This window comes from Rhinolophus ferrumequinum, chromosome 13, assembly GCF_004115265.2.
Source record: "Rhinolophus ferrumequinum isolate MPI-CBG mRhiFer1 chromosome 13, mRhiFer1_v1.p, whole genome shotgun sequence".
Taxonomy (NCBI): Eukaryota; Metazoa; Chordata; class Mammalia; order Chiroptera; family Rhinolophidae; genus Rhinolophus; species Rhinolophus ferrumequinum.
The window spans coordinates 21,907,850-21,926,290 of record NC_046296.1 but is presented as its reverse complement, the minus strand read 5'-3'; the positions used below and the strand labels follow the sequence as shown (position 1 = coordinate 21,926,290).

At 42.0% G+C, this 18,441-nt stretch overlaps 1 protein-coding gene across 1 annotated transcript in view; it reads left to right on the top strand.

Annotated features, from left to right (window-relative positions):
- ARHGAP25 (Rho GTPase activating protein 25) overlaps positions 1–18,441 on the top strand; it is an 89,235-nt gene that overhangs the window by 40,838 nt on the left and 29,956 nt on the right. Inside the window, exons 3-4 of the mRNA XM_033125336.1 lie at positions 5,961–6,048; positions 11,928–12,044. Of these exons, the coding sequence (XP_032981227.1) occupies positions 5,961–6,048; positions 11,928–12,044 (205 nt within the window). The remainder of the gene's footprint in view (positions 1–5,960; positions 6,049–11,927; positions 12,045–18,441) is intronic.

Below are 18,441 nucleotides of genomic sequence, written 5' to 3'. Positions count from 1 at the left end.
GTCCTGTGCATGGTAACCAGACTTCCTTCGCTTTGTGAACCATCCAGACACTATCATGGCCAAGCAATTACAGGCGAACATGATGGTGAGTGGTGCATTTCTAGCCGATGCAAAAAGTCTTCCCACCTGCAGAGAGTGAGGGAGATGGCAACAATGTGTGGGCCTCCCTGAATTAGCAGAAAGGACAGCTTGGTGCGGTTTACTCCCACGAAGTGTAGAGGGTGAGAGGGTGAACGGTACCTTATCTCCAAGCTCATGTTCTTTTCCTGGCTCTACTACTGTCTGGCCATATAATTATTCAATTTTTCTGGATCCCTCTTTCTTTTTTTGTAAAATGAGACAATCATACCTGGCCTTCATTTGTCACAGGATCAAATGATATGAAGCAAGTGTAAAAAACTGTTTTGCAAAAGCATAAACTGAAGAAAAGGGGTTAATTAAATTATTGAAGGTCCTAGCTTCTCTCCCGTACTTCTGGAGAAGGAAACCCAAAGTTCTCTCAGGATTACATTAGCCTGAGATAATTAGGTAAAGCTGCTTCCAGGATGACAAGCATGGTTTATTTTGTAGGAAATCTATTAATATAATACATCAGATCAATAGGTCGAGATCAATAAGTCAAATGAGAACAACCACACAACCCCTACATTGATGGTTGAATAAAGCATTTGATAAGATCCGATACTCATTTCAGATATAAAAAGTTGTTTTGTTTTTTTTAAAAAAGCTTTTAGGAAAAAATTAATTTCTTAGAAAGAATATTTTACTTTATATGGATATGCATTTTTTTTAATTACAAAAGCTATATGTATGTGCATGGTAGGAAATTTGGAAGATGCAGAAAAGCACAAAGTAGAAAACAAAAATATCCCATCAGCAAGAAATAGAAAACCAAATTCTCATTTCTTTCAGTTTTCTCTGAACATAAACATTTATAAACTCATCTGTTCTAAGTGCAAAATTGACAGAATAATATTCTTTAATTAAAAAAATTAACAATATGTCATGAATATTGTCCCTTATTAAATATGCTACAATGTAATTCCTAATGGTGGCAAAATAATCTATGGTATAGACATTGTATAATTTATGCAACTAATTTCCTACTGGAAAATGTTTGTATATTGTTATTACAAACAAGAATTAAGAGGACATCCTTGTAGACTTTTCATATATCCATAATTATTTTATTAAGATAAAGAAAAATCTATTCAAAATAAAATAATTTTATTATTATTGTTTAACATTATTTTGGGAGTCACAGACATTGCAAATATCTAGAAATGGAATGAAAGTTACAGACATGAGCTAAATCTGGGGGGAAAAGTAAAGGTATATTTCTACACTATGTTTTACACCACTTATGATTCTGGATGGATTAAAAACTTAAATGTAAAAAATGAGTTTATAACAATCCTAAAAGAAAATGCAGTTATCTCCATAATCTTTGGAAGACAGGTGTTTTTTTGAACATAGCAACAAAAACAGCACAAGAAAAAGACTAATTTGTGTAAATAAAAATGTCTATACCTTAAAAACCAACAAAATAAAGTGAAAGGCAAATAATGTTTGGAAAGGAAAAAATGTTTATATACAATATTGTTTATAGATTCTTTCAAATCTACAAGAAATAGCTTAATAGAAAAATGGCACAAATGGACAATTTTCTCAAAAATGCTGTGACCAAAAAGCATATATAAAAAGTTTAGCCTCAGTAATAAATAGAGGCATGCAATGTAAGCTAATGAGATACTATTGTCCCCTTATCAAATTGGGAAAGATTTTCTAGAAATTTCAGTGTTGCTAAGGACTAGCGAACAGGAATTTTCATGAGCAGCTGGTGGAAATGAAAATCTATACCACCCTTCTGGAGGGTAATATGCCTTTTAAAAATGCAAACCCTTTGACCCTGAATTTCTAGTTCTAGAAATTTAACCTAAGTGGATGATTAACACTGGCATAGATTATTAAATTTACCTGTGCAGGTTTTCACCACAGTGTTGTTTATAATAGTGATATGAAAACAATGCCCAGTAGTAGGGGCTAAGTTATGTCAGAGAACTTGTATGTGTCTATGCAACAGGATATAACTCAGCCATTTGATGCCCTAAATTAATACTTTTTGAAATTGAAAGATATACATAATATAATTGTTTTGGGAAAAAAAGCAGTTTACAACAGAATATGATGTGTATACTAATCCTGTTCTTGAGGGAAAAAAATTGTGACTATATTTTTGGAAAAAGGCTTGGAAAGAAATGTACAGAGGTATTAACTGTGGTTATCTCTGAGTACTGGAGTTACACATAAGTTTTAATTTTCCTCTTTTTTGTCTACTTTCTAATTTTTCTACAATATAAATTCATTGCAAATTTAAAAAGAACACACATGCGCACACACACACATACACATACACACGGTACCTACAAAACTCAAAAAACAGAAGACACCTCAAAAATATTAGAGAAGTCAGATGAAAAAAGGCTCTCAAGTGTACTGATGATGTGTGTGTAAATTGGTGCGACTTTTCTAGAAAGCAATTTGGCCAGATTTCCAAGAGCCAAAGAAAGTTCGCACTCATAGACCCAATCATTCTGTTTTTAAGAAACTACCTAAAAGAAATAATATGCTATACTCAGTGCTATGTACAATGAGAAACATTGAACCTAAGGAAAATGATTACATAAATTATAGAACCCTAATCTATAGAACCCTAATGATGGACTCCTGTGTCTGCGCTTTCATGAATCTTGGGTCCAATAGAAGGGTTCGAGAAGTCTGTGCAATTTTATTCTCTGAGTTCTCAGAAAGGTCTGTCTAGCTCTCACCACATATGCTCTGTAACTCAATGACCTAGCTTTTTATAACTCATTGCAAAAGGTTCTTTGTGAGGGAAGTTGTTTAAAACAGAATCTTACCAAATTGCCTGGAAGTCTCTCCTTGAACAATGATGGTTTTAGATAATCCTGGCTTCATTGTCCCATTGTCTCGTCTCCTGCTTTCGGTGAAGTTACCCAGGCAGTTGTCTATGGGTGGTATGCTGGTAAATGTTTAACAAATGTCTCTCTGGTGGGGAAGTTAATTTGGATGCAGCATTTGCCAATTTCTGTGGTGTAAATACTCCCACCGAAGCTGATCCAAGCGACCAACATGACATCACTGAACACGGGCTTGAGAAGAGATTCGCAGTAGCACAATGTTATGTAGTATTTTGACCACACAGATGGAATAGATGTAAATAACCACATGAACAGAAATCACAGTCAAATATAGTACATAATTTGGAAGTGATGAATCCTACATATTATTTTTCCTTTATTTTTAGTATAGAATATTTCATTGTAAGTTATTATAATTTTACTTTTTAAAATGGCTCTGTTTAACAACTGGCTCACAGAATTCCTGAAAATGTAACAGTTCTCCTGAGCCAGTATAAGTGGGTTCTGGCAGACCACCGTCCCATTGCTCTCTCATACTGCTGTAGGAATTGTGGCCTCCAGCATAAATCTTGCCCTCCTTCCATCTTTGCACAGAGTCTACCCTAATCAACTTGCCAAGTACATAAAAGTGCCCATGGGCAACTTAGGCCCTTCCTTGTCTGGGACAGTTCCTGCTGCCCATCAGTGTCACCACCTCCACCCTCACTAATGTCTCTTTTACTCTTTCCTCCTCTTCCTCTCTCCTCTATTCATTTATGATGTTCAAGACTCTCTTGCTCAATTTGAGGAAATAGAAAGCAATTTGTCATTTATGCCTTGGTGTGATTAAGTTTAATTCTGATCATGACTTCTTCCAGCAAGTAAAGGGGATTTGTAAGTAAAGCCTTACTTGTAATTCTGGAATCCCACTGACCAAGGTTTGAATCATAGCTTTCCTATTAACAAGCTTTGTGATCTTGGATCAGCTAGTTAACCTCTCTGAGCCTTACTTCCTCATCTCTCCAATGGGGAAAATATCAGCCCATCCCTCATAGAGCTCTTGTGAAAATTAAATGTGATAATATGTTCAGGGCATTTAGCACAGAGCCTGGCACCTAGTAACAGTTCAATAAATGGTATTTATATATTTTGTATTTTCTTTATACTATTTTTAAATGAAATAATTTGGGGTATTAAATACTAGTTTGGAGAGGTACTTAGGAGAGGCAGGTACCCCTGAAATCTCACTTTCTTTTCCTTCCTACCAGGCAGTATTCTCTTCTATCTAAAAATAACATGACCTTTTATTCTGGTACCATAACTCATGCAAATTAGCCCAGCAGCACAGCCTCAGGGTCATTTTTTCTGAGGCCATAGATATTTAAAGATGTGGATGGGTGGAGGCTAGTTCTAAGTAATAAAATTAGAGACACGTGAAAAAATGCAGAATTCCCTTTTATAGACTTTTTTTTCCTTTTTCTTCTCCTTCCCCTTCCCTCTCCTCCTACTTCCCCTCTGTCCCTCCTCACCTCCCTTCTACTCTTCGCCTTTCCCTCCTCCTCTTCTTCTTTTTCTTCTATTCTCTTTCTCCTTCAGCCTTAGACATTTTTATTTCTAGACCCTCAAGAAACATTTATTCTTTGAGGCTCCTGAGCTGATCTGAGAGTTCCTTAAAACTCTTGCTTTTGTAGCTTCTTTGTTGCCAATCTCCTTCATCCGTACTTGGTTCTGGAATAAAGACACACACGTCTATTCTATACAGCTCACAATCAGACATGCTACCTCCAGTAACCACTGAGATGTAAATGATGAGTAACTAACTCTAGTACAAATTAACTCTGTCCCCTCATGCAGTCACTTAGCCTTTCACAGTGTTGGTTTCCTCATCTGCGAAGTAGAAGTGGCAAATCTTGCCATGCTATTGCTATGAAGCTGTTGTGAGGATCTAAAGAGATCCTGCATATGACAGTGCACAGTAAATGGTAAAGCATCAGACCTACCCATCGTGGAAGTGACTTATTTTTTCTAATAACATAATCAGGTATAAGAGGTCACATACCCTACTGCACCGTCTCTCCCCTCCTCTAGGGATCCATGATCCTCCTGCCCACCTCCAGGGGACGTTAAGCTGAAGGGTCCCTACTAAGACAAGACAACTAGGATGGTGAAGAGCACAGGCTTTGAACTCACTTCTGAGATGAATTCGCATTCAGCCACTTACGGTGTTTCCCTGAAAATAAGACTTAGCCGGACAATCAGCTCTAATGCACCTTTGGAGCAAAAATTAATATAAGACCCGGTATCGTATTATATTATATTATATTATATTATATTATATTATATTATATTATATTTTATATTACATATTATATTATTATATTATATTATATTATATATTATAAGGCTGGGTCTTATATTAACTTTTGCTCCAAAAGATGCATTAGAGCTGATTGTCCGGCTAGGTCTTATTTTCGGGGAAACATGGTACTACCTCTGTGACACTGGGCAAAGTATAGAACCTTTCCGATGCCCAGTTTCCCCACTTGTAAATGGGCAGGATGATACCTTGCTTGGAGGATTGCTGGGAGGGCTAAATGAATAATATATTTAAGGTACTTAGCAAAGGGGAAGACCCCATCCCCTAGAATGCTAGCTGTGGTTCAGTCCTCAATGGCCCCTCTGGGAGCCCGGCAGATAGTACGGTCCACTCAGGCTCAGCATTGCCTTCACAAAGATCAGGTGTCTGGTTTCGCCAGGAAGTTGGGTTCTTGGAAAAACAGGAGGAAGCAAGTGTTGATGAGGGCGCCGTCTCAGCTCATTCTCCTGTCAGGACCTTGTCCTTTTCTCTCTGGGCACCCAGTTTGCTCTCACGTGGCTACCACCTAATTTGACTGAGGCCTGAATAGCAGAGGGTCCCATTCAAAGCTAACTTTCCATGCTCTTCTCCACCTATTCCACTCCCCAATCCCATCATTATCCTATCTGTCCTCCAACTTAACGTTAGTTCATAGGAGATAAAATTGCTGACTTTTGATATTTCAGGGTTGTATGTATCTACCAGGAAGTACAATCAAAGAGATCGCCGTAAACCCAGAAGAAGCGGGGAAGTTTGTCTTTGAAGTCATTCCAGGTAGGCGACAAAAGGTGGGACAGATGTGCATGACACTCCCGTTTTCCTTCTGGATCCTAGAAGTCAAAGCTATATTCAGTGAGTCTGTCAACAATTAACCAACCAGCCTAGTAAGAATACACAGTAGCTCTGTATAGAGTTAATAAACCTATACTAGCTCAATAACTAGCAAGTGGACTCGGTGGGTGCTCGTTTGGTTCAGTTCCGTAAGTATTTAATGAGCGGGGACTTGGAGTCAGGTATTCCCACTAGGCTCTGGGACACCGATCTGAAAAGTACACTCTTTGCTGTTAAACAGAGTTCAGCCTAGAAGGTGAGTGGGACATTTAACATTAACCGTTAAAATGTAAATTGAACCACGTGAAATTGCCATTTGGTAGGTGGAAAACTGTTAACAGTCACGTCTCCTATGGTTCAACATGACCTAATGAGAAACGACAGCTCCAACTTACGGAGCACCTAGCACATGTCAGGTGCTGTAATTCACCTATTGCACATGTTAGCAGCACCCTGGAGGGCGCTTTTCCCAATCAAGAGTTCCTTTACCTTCCTCAAACGCATTTGGGGCAAGGGGAATTTGTCTCGATTCGTCTCAGGGGAGTTTGCGTTTGTGTGAACCAGTCACACTGAGGCTGCTTCTCTTGCTCCTTCGCCAGCCCCAGCTCCACCAGAACTTTAGAACTTCGACTCCCAGGGTACAGCCAGTCTGCTGGGAGGAACTAACACAGCAGGGGAGGCAATAAGTGCCCTGAGCACCCCTTTGCTTAACTCCCTCCTTACCACTCACAAGGCAGCTGTGTGCATGAGAAACTTGATGAAGAAGGCAGTGTAGCAGAGAGGTTAGATGGGTCCAGTCTGGGGCCACCCTGCCAGGGTTCAAATCCTGGCCCTGCCACTTACTGTTTGTGTAATTGTGATCATATTATTTAATTTTTCCCTGCTTTTATGTCTTTATCTGTAAAATGGCAACAGTGATGATGGTAGTTAGGATTACATTAAGAACTATATATGTAACACTTAGCACCTGCAATACAGTTAGTGCCATGTAAGAGTTAAATATTTTGGGGGAGAACTAGAGGAAATGACATCATAGAAACTAATCCTAGAACTGGCTATGACTATAGAAAACAAAGAAAAACTTTTCTTTTTGAAGTTCATCTTTTCCCAGATGGCCTCTCACGGGCCCTTCCTTGCTTTTTTATCTGAAGGTCTATCCATCTCTCTTCCTCCTCAGAGGAACAGCTTATTTTTTCAGTGTCTCCTGCCTAGGATAAATCCACTGCTTTCCCACAAGGCTTCTTCCATTCCTAGGATCCTTTTCCCAGCACAATTCATGGGATGCAACCATCCACCGTGACACGTGTCCCAGATTCTGAATTTTCAATTTGGGGGAGCCCTACTGAGAGCTGCAAATTCACTGTGGGCTTTGAACCAAATGTCAGTACCCTCGAGGATTGCTGTGCTCCAGTGGGGTGAAGATCTGTCCTCTCGTTATCACTCATACTTGCAAAAATGTCTCCTGGGCTGCTAGGGGAATTCTTAAACAGATTCTCTCTCTCTCTCTCTCTCTCTCTCTCTCTCTCTCTCTCTCTCTCTCTCTCTCTCTCTCCCCCTCTGCCCCTCCCCCTCCCCCTCCCTCTCCCTCTCCCTCTCCAAACTACAATTCTAAAGCAATACTCGTAAGGTGGAGAACGATTTTCCTGAAGGCACCATCATTCCTAAGCCTCTACCCAACCTAAAGTGAGACAACTCTTTATTTTTTATGATGCCCAGAATTTTCAGTCTCTCTTTTTGTCATCCTCTTGTGCAAGATGATTCTCAGGGGCCAACACTGGCATAGGAAATGGCCGTCCGACCCAGGGCCCTCTCTCTGTGATTGCCAGTGTTGGTTGCACAAAGGCTATAGAGAAGACTTATTGTAGTTACGTGTTTTTTTATCTGTGACAGATAAAAATTTAGGGCAAACTTTTCTCTTCCCATTTACCTCTAGCAGAATAACTGTGTCTTCTCCTCCCACCCAACGGGAATCATCAAGGATAGGAGGTTTATTTCTTCTGTTGCATATATTGCATTTAATTCTCATATTTCCTTATTAGATGTTGTCATTCATTTAAACAATAAGTTTATTGAGCACCTGATATGAGCCTGGCACCCATTGTAGGAACTGGTCCAGCAAAGAACAAAACAGCCTGCATGCAGCTTACATGGGAGGAGACTGACAACAAATCAGATAAATGAGTACATTATACTTTTATGATGGGATACATACTATGGAAAAATTTTAAGCAAAGGAAAAGTGCTGTGAGGTGGGGATGATTGATTTGTCATTTTAAATAGAATGGGCAGAGCAGGCATCATTGAGGTAAATTTTGAGCGGAGATCTGAAGGAGCTGAAGGAGTAAGCCAAGTACACATCTAGAAGACGCATCCCAGGAAGGGGAACAGCCAGTGCAAAGTCTCTGAGCCTATTTCACATGTTTAGGAGACATCAAAGAAACCAAAGTAGTTACAGTGGAGTTGTGACAGGAAAGAAGAGTAGGAGATTTAGTTAGGAGTGGACACAGATTTTACAGGCACTGCAGGCGATTATAAAAAGTTTAGTTCTTGTCCTAGAAGGATGGGAAGCCATTGGGAAGTTTTGAGCAGCAAAGTGGTATGATCTGACTTATGTTTTAAAACTCTTTTGAGTTGAGAATAAAAAGGGGCTAGGGCAAAGCACAGAAACCAGAGAGAAGGCTATTGCAATTATTCAAGTCAGAGGTGGGTATAGTGAAGGGATGAGAAAGAATCAATTTCTGGACATATTTTGAAGGTAGAGAGTACTTCATTTGTTGATGGGTTGGATGTGGGAAAGAGAAGTCAAGGTTGACTCTGAGGTTTTCACTGAAACAATAGGAAAAACAGATTTTTGCATGGAGCAAGTTTTGGGTGGAAGATCAAGGCTTTAGTTTTAGACCTATTAAGTTATTACCTGGATTTTAATGATAAGGAAACCAATGTTCAGGATAATTTAGCTATTGCTATGACAGAGATAAGGATAGGATGTTAATTTGAAGTGGGAAGAGGTGATGTTAAGAAAGTGTCCTTAGAAATCTGTGTGCACTATTGGTGGGATTGCAAATTGATGTAGCCACTGTGGAAAACAGTATGGAGTTTCCTCAAAAAATTAAAAGTAGAACTACTTTATGACCCAGCAATTCCACCTCTGGGTATTTATCCAAAGAAATCCAAAACACTAGTTTGAAAACATATAAGCACCCCTTTGTTTACTATAGCCCTATTTACAGTAGCCAAGATACAGAAGCAACCTAAATATCCAGCAATAGATGATTGATAAAGAAGAAGTGGTGCAATGGAATATACAATGGAATATTACTCAGCCATAAAAAAACGAAATCTTACCATTTGTGACAACATGGATGGACCTAGAGAGTATTATGAGTGAAATGAATCAGAAAAACACAAGTACCATGTAATGTCACTTACATGTGGAATCTAAAGAACAAAATAAATAAATAAAAAAAAAACCAAACCAAAACAAAAAACCAAAATAGAAACAGACTCATTGACACAGGGAACAAATTGATAGTTACCAGATGCGAGGCGTGGTGGGAAGCAAGGTGAAAAAGGTGAAGGAATTAAGAAGCACAAATTAATTGGTAGTTACAAAACAGTCACGAGGATGTGAAGTACAGCGTAGGGAATCTAGTCGATAATACTCTAATAACTACGTATAGTGTCAGGCAGGTACTAGACGAATTGGGAGGATCAATTCATAAATTATATAAATGTCTAACCAGTATGCTGTACACCTGAAACTAATATAAAATAATATTGAATGTCAACTGTAGTTGAGAAAAAGACTTTAGAGAAGATGATATTTGAGTTAGGTTTTGAAGGGTCAATAAGAGTTCCTTAGGCACTGAAAAAAAGAGGGAAGTTTCTTTCTGATAAGGAAACAGCCCAATAAGTGACATATTTAAACAGATTGTTTAAGTCAGAGAAAGTATGTGTCAGAGGGCAGAGTTGCTATTCGTGGGCTTTGTATTAATGTTAGGTAACTTCCCTCAAAGCGAGCTATCCTAGCACCCCAGTGTGCCCAAACATGATTTTTCTTTTTTCGTAGGGCAACAAAAAATTTTCAAATTCCCTTTGGTTTTGGTTTCTTGAACCTGTATGAATATCACTGAGCCTTACCTTCTTTACCCTTTGGGATGACCTGATTCTGAATCCATTTTGTCATCAGGACATCAGAACTTCTGACCAGAAGGGTCAGTCCATGGAAGCCCTGGCTATTCAGAAACATTCTGAGAGCTATTTCTCAATAGTGATGCCATGATGGGACTAAAGGATTTCCCAGAAATCAGGGTAAACTAAAAAGACATGTTCTTGACAACACAGTAGACTGGAGTATAGGCATGATGGGAAAGGATGCCAGATAAATTTTGGCCAAGGTCAAATTTGAAGCAATATGGGCTAATGGAAACTCTTTTGGAAGAAAGGAGACAAGTGGTCTTGCCCTGAGTTTGGCAGTAACTTACTGGGTACCAATGAGCAGATCCCTTCTGATTTCTGGGCTTCACTTCCAATTATCAGGAGAGCAGAAATGATACTAGAGCCCCATTCTATTTCAAAGGGATATTGTGATTGCTACAGACTTCTTAGTTCTGTCCTGAGCACTTTTTACTTTACGTTTCACTTCTGGAAACACCCAGCTCTCGGGATGTTCCTGAATGCCCAGGGAGGGCTTCCATGGACTGACCCTTCTGGTCAGAAGAGCTGATGACCCAATTATAAGATGGATTCAGAATCAAGTTGTCTCAAAGGGTCAAAGAAGGTAAAGCTTGGTGACATTAAGATAAGTTCAAGAGGCCAGAGCCAATGGGAACTTGAAAGTCTTTTGTTTTCCTGCAAGAAAATATAGGTTTGGGCACAAATGTGGTACTAGAACAGGCTCTCTTTAAGGGAAATGCCCTGGCATTGAGAGAAGAATGGGTTGATGTCTACAAATGCACTTCGAAATTTAATAGCATCCTGTAATTGAAAAGGATTACTGTTATTTTCTTGTCCTTCCTAAGACCTATGTTTGATGCTCTCCTTCTCCCTCTTTTCTCCCTCTTTCCCTATTGTTCTTTTTGTCACTTTCTCTCATTCTTTCTCTTCATCTCTTCTTCCCACCCACCCCCCCATTTCCTCTTGTTATTTCCTTCACCGTTTTGTCCATTTGAAAACACAAATCCGGGAAACACTCTCTATGTCTTTTTATAATCTTGGGTTTGAAGAGAAAATGGTAAAGGAAGTCCGAACAAACTTCATTTGTCCATCATGTATATGTTGAGAACCTACAATTTGCGGTGTCTTGTGCAGGCAGGAGAGCAGTAATCCTGAACAGGAAGCACCAGTTTTGTGAGAAAGGCACACATGTGTGCACTGTCTCTCTCTCCTCGGTCCCACAACTGAGTTCAAGGGTAGCTTAGGAAAGCATCCATGATCAGCATGATGGACTGAAGTCTCCCAATTGTATGTGCGCATCCTGTCTCCTCTAATACTCAAACTGTCTCTCCCCACCCCATGAATTTCCTCTTCCTTTTTGGTAGAAAATGGCTGCTGTCCTCCAAGGGAGCACCTCTCAACCCAAGTCATCCCAATTGCAAACCATTGTGGTCAATGGTTTCTCTATAGAATTAGAGCTTCAGCAAAAACAATAAGGGTGCACAGATACCCAGTGCCACTGAGGCTAAGTAGGTAATGCTTTGGTGTCGTTTGACTGGTTGTTTAGTTGAACCAAGGAGGCAGTTCAGGTTTGGCATCTCTTTGCTTCCCCTTGCTCCAGCCCTTTGCTACTCTAAGACCTTCATTAGTGTTCCTTCTTCCTCCAGCCTCATGGGACCAGTGTCGCACGGGACAGGACTCCTATGTCCTGATGGCCAGCTCTCAGGCGGAGATGGAGGAGTGGGTTAAATTCCTTAGGAGAGTTGCTGGCACGCCCTCTGGAGGTAAGGACCCCTACCTGTATCATTTCAGAGATGGGGAGAAGAAAGTAGCTCCAGACATGATCTTTCCTTGAACAGTGTTCAAAGAAGACTACTCTGAGGCTGTACTCGTTGCCCCTAGCTTCCCTCCCCGGGTGATCTCCGCTGGTGTGTGGAGTCCACCTGTGAACCCAGGATCTGGGGCAGGGAGGCAGTTCTGTGGCCTGGGACCTGCCAAGTAGGGGTTACAAGAAAAGAAGTGACCTGAATGGGACAGCCAAACTCAAGAGCATCTGTCCCAATCATCCTGAACAGTGGCAACCTATTACAAAAAAGACTAGCATAGTTTCGTTAACCATTTCCCAGTTCCTAAACACAATATTTTTTATGGTGCTGATCAGGCTGAGAGGAGGCTTTTATTTACTAAAGCTCTATTAGATACTGTCCAGCCTGCAAAAGCTTAGCTGCAACCTTCCTTACTGCCCTGGATTGCGAGATTGTTGACATTTTCTGTTTTCCCCAATCCAGCACTTTAGGCTGTCTGTATTGATCAGGGTAGTGGATGTTGCCTAACTATGCACGTGCTCTGAGTCAAAATGCTGCCTTTGCGCTGTAATCAGCATCTGTACCCTGTGCGGTGCTCGGCTAAGCCTTGTCATAGTGAACTGCTGCACTCTGTCATAAGCCACAGAGGGATTTTGCCCTCCCCCCACCCAAGGCCACCAGCCTGAGAAGCAAGTGAAGCATACATCCTGTAGGCAGGGGAAAGTCCAAGGGAGGAGAAACACAAGTGCAGCACTCTTTATTTATTCAAGAAGCAGTTTGGCTCTGAGGTAGCATTTCAAATGTTTTTAAGCCTCTCCTTGAAACCAAGTCGTAGATCTCAGGATGAGAAGGCATTTGAAGACCGAAGAGTCCGGTCTGAAGCCCCGGGGCAAGTCAGACATTTGTGCTTCCTGTTTGTAAGTCAGGAAACTTCGGTCCTAAAGAAATAAATGATTTTTCCAAGGAGCCCAGCAGCCAGGGGTAGAGCCAGGGCTCCTGCGTCTGTAGACAGCTCTCTTCTGCCACAGCGCAATGCCGCTTGTAAAGCACCCCTAATCTGGGTCTACTACATCAGCAGTGCCTTCCCCCTCAAATATCTGAGAATGTTGCTGCAGCCTCGTTGCAGCCCTTTGTGAAACTTCCTGTGGCTTTTTGTACCCAGAAGCTGTCCACTGCTCACAACCTTCCCTGCTACCATCCTGGTTGAGGTACCATACTATCTTGTCCAAATTACAGTCTGTTTTCAACAGAGCAGCCAGAGTGAACATGTTAAACCTGTCATATCAGGATCCTTCTCCACTCAACACCGTCCAATAGCTTCTTTTCTCTCTCAGAGAAGTCTCCAGCCTTATGATGACTCATAGTGCACAATCTGCCCCCAGCATTACCTCTCGGACCTTGTTTTCCAGAACCCTCTCCCATGCTCATTTCACTCCAGCTTCACCAGTCTCCTTGCTCTTCCCCAAACACCCCAGGCATGTGTCTACCTCAGAGCCCTTGCACTTACTGTTTCTTCTGTCTGCAATCCCCAGGTAGCTGCATGGCTGGGGCTTTTGCTTTCTTCAGGTCTTTGCTCAAAGACCACCTCAGTGAGCCCGTTTAACTCTGAACTCCTTCCTTCCCCTACTCCCAGACCTCTCTATCCCTCTTTCCTGCTTCATTTTTCTCCTTGGCACTTATCCCCTTCTGACATGCTAAATATTTTACTCATTTGTTTTGTTCACGGTTGGTCTCCCCTCACTAGAATGAAAGGTTCAATCTACTTTGCAGATTTTTCCCCCCTCTGTTTTGTGTAATGCTGTTTCCCAGAATCTAAACAGTGGCCTGACATAGTAGGTGCTCAGTAAATATTTATTAAATGAAAAGGAAAGGAATGGTCTCCTCTTCCCACAGCATCACTGTGTTCTACTCCCCTAGGCTCTCCAGGTAGTTGACTATCAGTTTATCTGTGAAATTACTTGGTAAATGGGTTGTTCCCCCTAGAATGATCTCCAAACATGTTAATGGTGAGCTTCAGTGAAGTTCTTTACGGTTCATAGAGCCCTTAAAGAATTTGATCAAAGCTATGGATACTCTCCCCAGAAAAATGTTCAGACAAAACAATTTTGCATTCAGCTGCAGGATATATTCAGACCCTGTAGTCCATCTATACACCTCAGGTAATGAATCCCAACTTGAAGTTTTAGGGGTCACTCTAGTGACCGTTCTTCAGAGCTAAGGCCTCTTCCTGCCCCAGGCCTCTTTCTGGCTCCCTTTCTCCCTTGATGGGAGAGATGGTCCACCTGGTTCTCATGGCACACCCAACTTCTTCCCCGTGGCTCCTCCTGCCTCATAGCCGGCTCCAAACATTCCTCTCATCTTATCTGATTCTGGAACCACTTCCAATGTGGGTGCGTAGGTGTTTCCTTACATGTCTTAGACACCAGCTGGGTGTCCTACAATTTAACTCAATTCTGACACTGCCCACCTGGAGATAGCATCAGATTCCACAGGTTAAGGGATCAGTCCTACAAGACTGCCCCCAGCCTTGCACACACTTCAGATGCCAACGGCAAGTCCACGTTCTTCCCTGTGCTTCTGGCTGACTCTCTATATAGATCCAGGTTCCAATCCTTGGATTTAATTAATTTGCTAGGGCAGCTCACAGAACCCAGGAAACCAGTTTACTTACTAGATGCCAGTTTATTATAAAAGGATATAACTCAGAGATAGCCAGATGGAAGATATGTGTAGGGCAAGGTATGGAGAAAGGGACAGGGAGCTTCCATGCCCTCTCTAGGAGCTCCACTCTCCTCATATCTCCACATGCTCACCAACCTGGAAGCTCTCTGAACCCTGTCCTTTTGGGTTTTTATGGAGGCTTCATTACAGAGACATTGTAATAAATGCCTATGATTGATCAAATCATTGGCCGTTGGCAGTTGATTCAACCTCCAGCCTCTCTCTCCTCCCCTGAGTTCTGAGTTGGAGGGTGGGACTGAAAGTTCCAACCCTCTCATTACATGGTTGTTTCTGCTGGCAACCAGCTCCCATCCTTAGGTGCTCTCCAAAAGATAAAAGATAACTTTATAGCTCTCATACAAGAAATTCCAAGAATTTTAGGACCTCTGTGCCAAGAAAAGAGTCACAGACCAAATAAATATTTCTTACTGTAAAACATACTATCACCTGTTAGAGGGCAGCAACTTCCCCATAAGTTCTGGATGCAATTCCAGGTTTACTAGATTTAAGTAGGAGAAAGGGAAGAGAGGAGATCACATCTCCACTTCTGGTAACTTGTTCCAAGACTCACAGCTGCCCATTTTCTCCAAACCACCTACCCCCTCCTTTTAGTTAGAGAGCTTTGCTTTTCCTGGATCCGCATACTGAAACCTGGTCTCTGTCCCATCTCCAGGGAGCAGGCAAGCCACATTACAAATCGTTACTCAGTTGGGACCTGCTCTGCCCTCTTCCTCTGGAGGCTGGCCATCAGAAGTTTTTCTCAGGCCACGCTGGGCGTATAAGCACTGCACTAAATTGTGCATAGCTCTGCTGGGCTCAACCAGATTGTAAGAGCCTGGGTTGGCCCCGTGTGTTAAGTGTGTTTGTGTGTTTGCTAGCACTAGGCACAGAGAATATAAATGTTGAATTGTTAAATACCTAGAGTTCCTTTGCTTCCTGTCATTTTTTAAGTTCTCTGTGTCTTTCAGAGCATGATTTCACAATCTACAGCACATTTTAGCTTGTGGGAGTGTGCTGTCTCTGTGATTCGTTGTTAGTCCCTGTGTTCTGGCTAAACTGGACATTAAGAGTGATGATTTTTACTTATTTTCATTAACTTTTTCATTCCTCTCCCCCCAAATCTTAACACAGACACGTACAGATTTATTCACTTACTCAAATATTTTTTGAGTATGTGTCATATGCCACACACTGTGCTAGCACTGGGGGTACAACACTAAGAAAGAGAGAGAGAAAAGAGAGAAAAAAGAAAAGACAAAGTCCTTTCCTTCAAAGAGCTCACAGTATAGTAGAAGACACAAAAATTAATTTATAAAACCCCAAAGGAAACCGTAAAATTACGACTCTGCAAAGTACCACAAAGAAAAACACATGATACCATGGGGGGGGAAATTTTTGTTTGTCAAGAAGTTCAGGGAAGCCTGAACTAGTGATGATTTAGCTTAAGTCTGAAGGGCCAATAGAGGCTAACTAGGCAGAGAAAGGGGAAGAGAAGTGTCTCAGGGAAATAGCACGTGTAAAGGTCCTGTCGCAGAAAGGAGAATAGGCTCTGGATTGAGAGGAAGATGAGAGCAGTGAAAATAGCCTTGTCGAAGATGTTGGTCTTCCTTCTAAGGTGGCTTGGAAGAGGGAGGTGGTGGAGAGGGAGAGAAGTAAATAGGTTTGTGCAATGTTTCAGAGGTGACATTGCCAGGACATAAGAGAGAATTCAACAAGAAAGGAGAATGTGGTATCAAAGACGAGTCCTCTCTCCCTGGCCTGTGTGTGAATGAAGAGGTGAACACTTGGTTGGCAGTATCACACTGCCCAGGGCCCTTCCTGGCAATCCTTCCTGCTCCTGCCTAGCAGAAACCCCCACCCCCCTCCCAACCCCCACCCCAGTGATGCCGAGAGACATTTCTAATCTCCTGGGCCTGTCTGGTAGCGTTGCTGCACTATTTGCTAAATCATCTCAATGGGAGGGGGGAAATCATTTCAGTTTATCTAACAACCCACCTCCAAGACCGTTCTTTCTGAAGGCTTGACTGAGCCACCTGCAATTCTGAAAGCATTTCCAGGGAAGGGTGGGCTGGCTTCATCAACGCTAAGTGAAATCCTGTGTTCCTGCCAGATGCTTTGATATATGGGGCGATGCTGGTAAGGGCTTGTGTGGGGGATTTTTTTTTTTTTAACCCACCTCCATGGTATCTCTTGAATGGCAGTTGACAATTAGCTGCTAAGTAAAAGGAGGCACTTATTTTTATTGTGGGCCGTGACAGCTTTATGTTCACTCTTTAAAAGCCAAGAGTCATGTGTATAAAGGTGAGAGGGGAGGGGAAGTGGTGTGGGAAGGAGGAAGGGAGGGCTGGGGCAGGTGCCGACAGATCCCAGAGTTTCTGTATGAATTCAGAACCCAAGCAATATTTACAAGCATGTGCTGGTCTGGAAGCGAGAGAGGATGGTTCTCCCAGGTTGGGGAGGAGGAAAGGCTTGAGGCCGGCCCCACAGAGGCTGCGATTCCTCACGCTTGCCTGCCTCGTATTCCCAGGATGCCGCAGTGGGAACTGGGCTGTGGCTTTCCCACCCTGGCACTGATCTTTTGCTGGAATTTCAGGAGGAAAACCCCCAAGCTCCGAAAGAAAGGTATTTCTTCCCTCTTTTGTGATTCAATTCTTCCACTAAAAGACACTTTGCCCAGCTCCCCTTCTCTCTCCTGTCAGAGATGGGGATGCTCTTGGAACTGAATCCTTGGGAAGCAGGTACTAGTGGCCGACAGGGCCTGTGGGGAGGGGGCGGGGCGGGCTCTCCTGGCCTTGTTGGGCTGGACTGGAGGGCTTATTCTGAATCCAGAAGTGTTTGAGTCATGGAGAAGGAGGGACCAGGTTAGGAAGGAAGTGACAGCTAATCTTTCCATTTCACTTTCCCCACCAAGCCTGTGTCTTCGGCGTTATTAGCAAGTCTGGGGAGGGGGCTTGAGAAGTAAAGGCTGGAGGATGGCCCGTGAGCAGAGACTGGGCAGCTCTCCACCCCTGTCTCCCTCCCCTTCAGAGGGGATGATGTCTGAAATTTCTCCTAGACAATTTTATCCCACTGACTTTAAACAAAAGGGATTAAAACACTGAATTTAGAATCAAGGGACAAATATAACCTTAGGCAAATTGCTAATCTGACTCTCAGTTTTCCTATCTGGTAAATGGAACAGTAATATCTACTTCCTAGGGTTCATATGAGGACTAAATGAGAGCACATGTGAAAGCTTCTAGAATAGTTTGTCATAAAATTAGCTTCATTAAGTTTATCAATAATTATAATTGTTATATTACATATTATAATTAGCTAATTAATTAAAATTTGTACCTGTTGCAATGGAAATGCCTTTGTTAATGTTGACTGATCCAACATGAACAGTCCTGAGTGAATGAGATGCTGGAAGAGGGTAGAAAAAACAGTAAGGCACTAGTTCCCTGAAGGAGCAGGTACAACTTAGGAGGGCACGGTACAGAAGGGGAAGCCTGTGTTTTTGTCCTTTGGTGTCCTTGGGGGTGAAGAAGGTGAAGAATGGTCTTTGCATATCTCCCAGCCCACTGTTCAGTCTTCCTCCTTCACCGGCCCCTTCCTTAGTCTCGCTGGGATGTCTTGGTCCATTAATTTCCCCATATCTAGGCTATTTCATGTC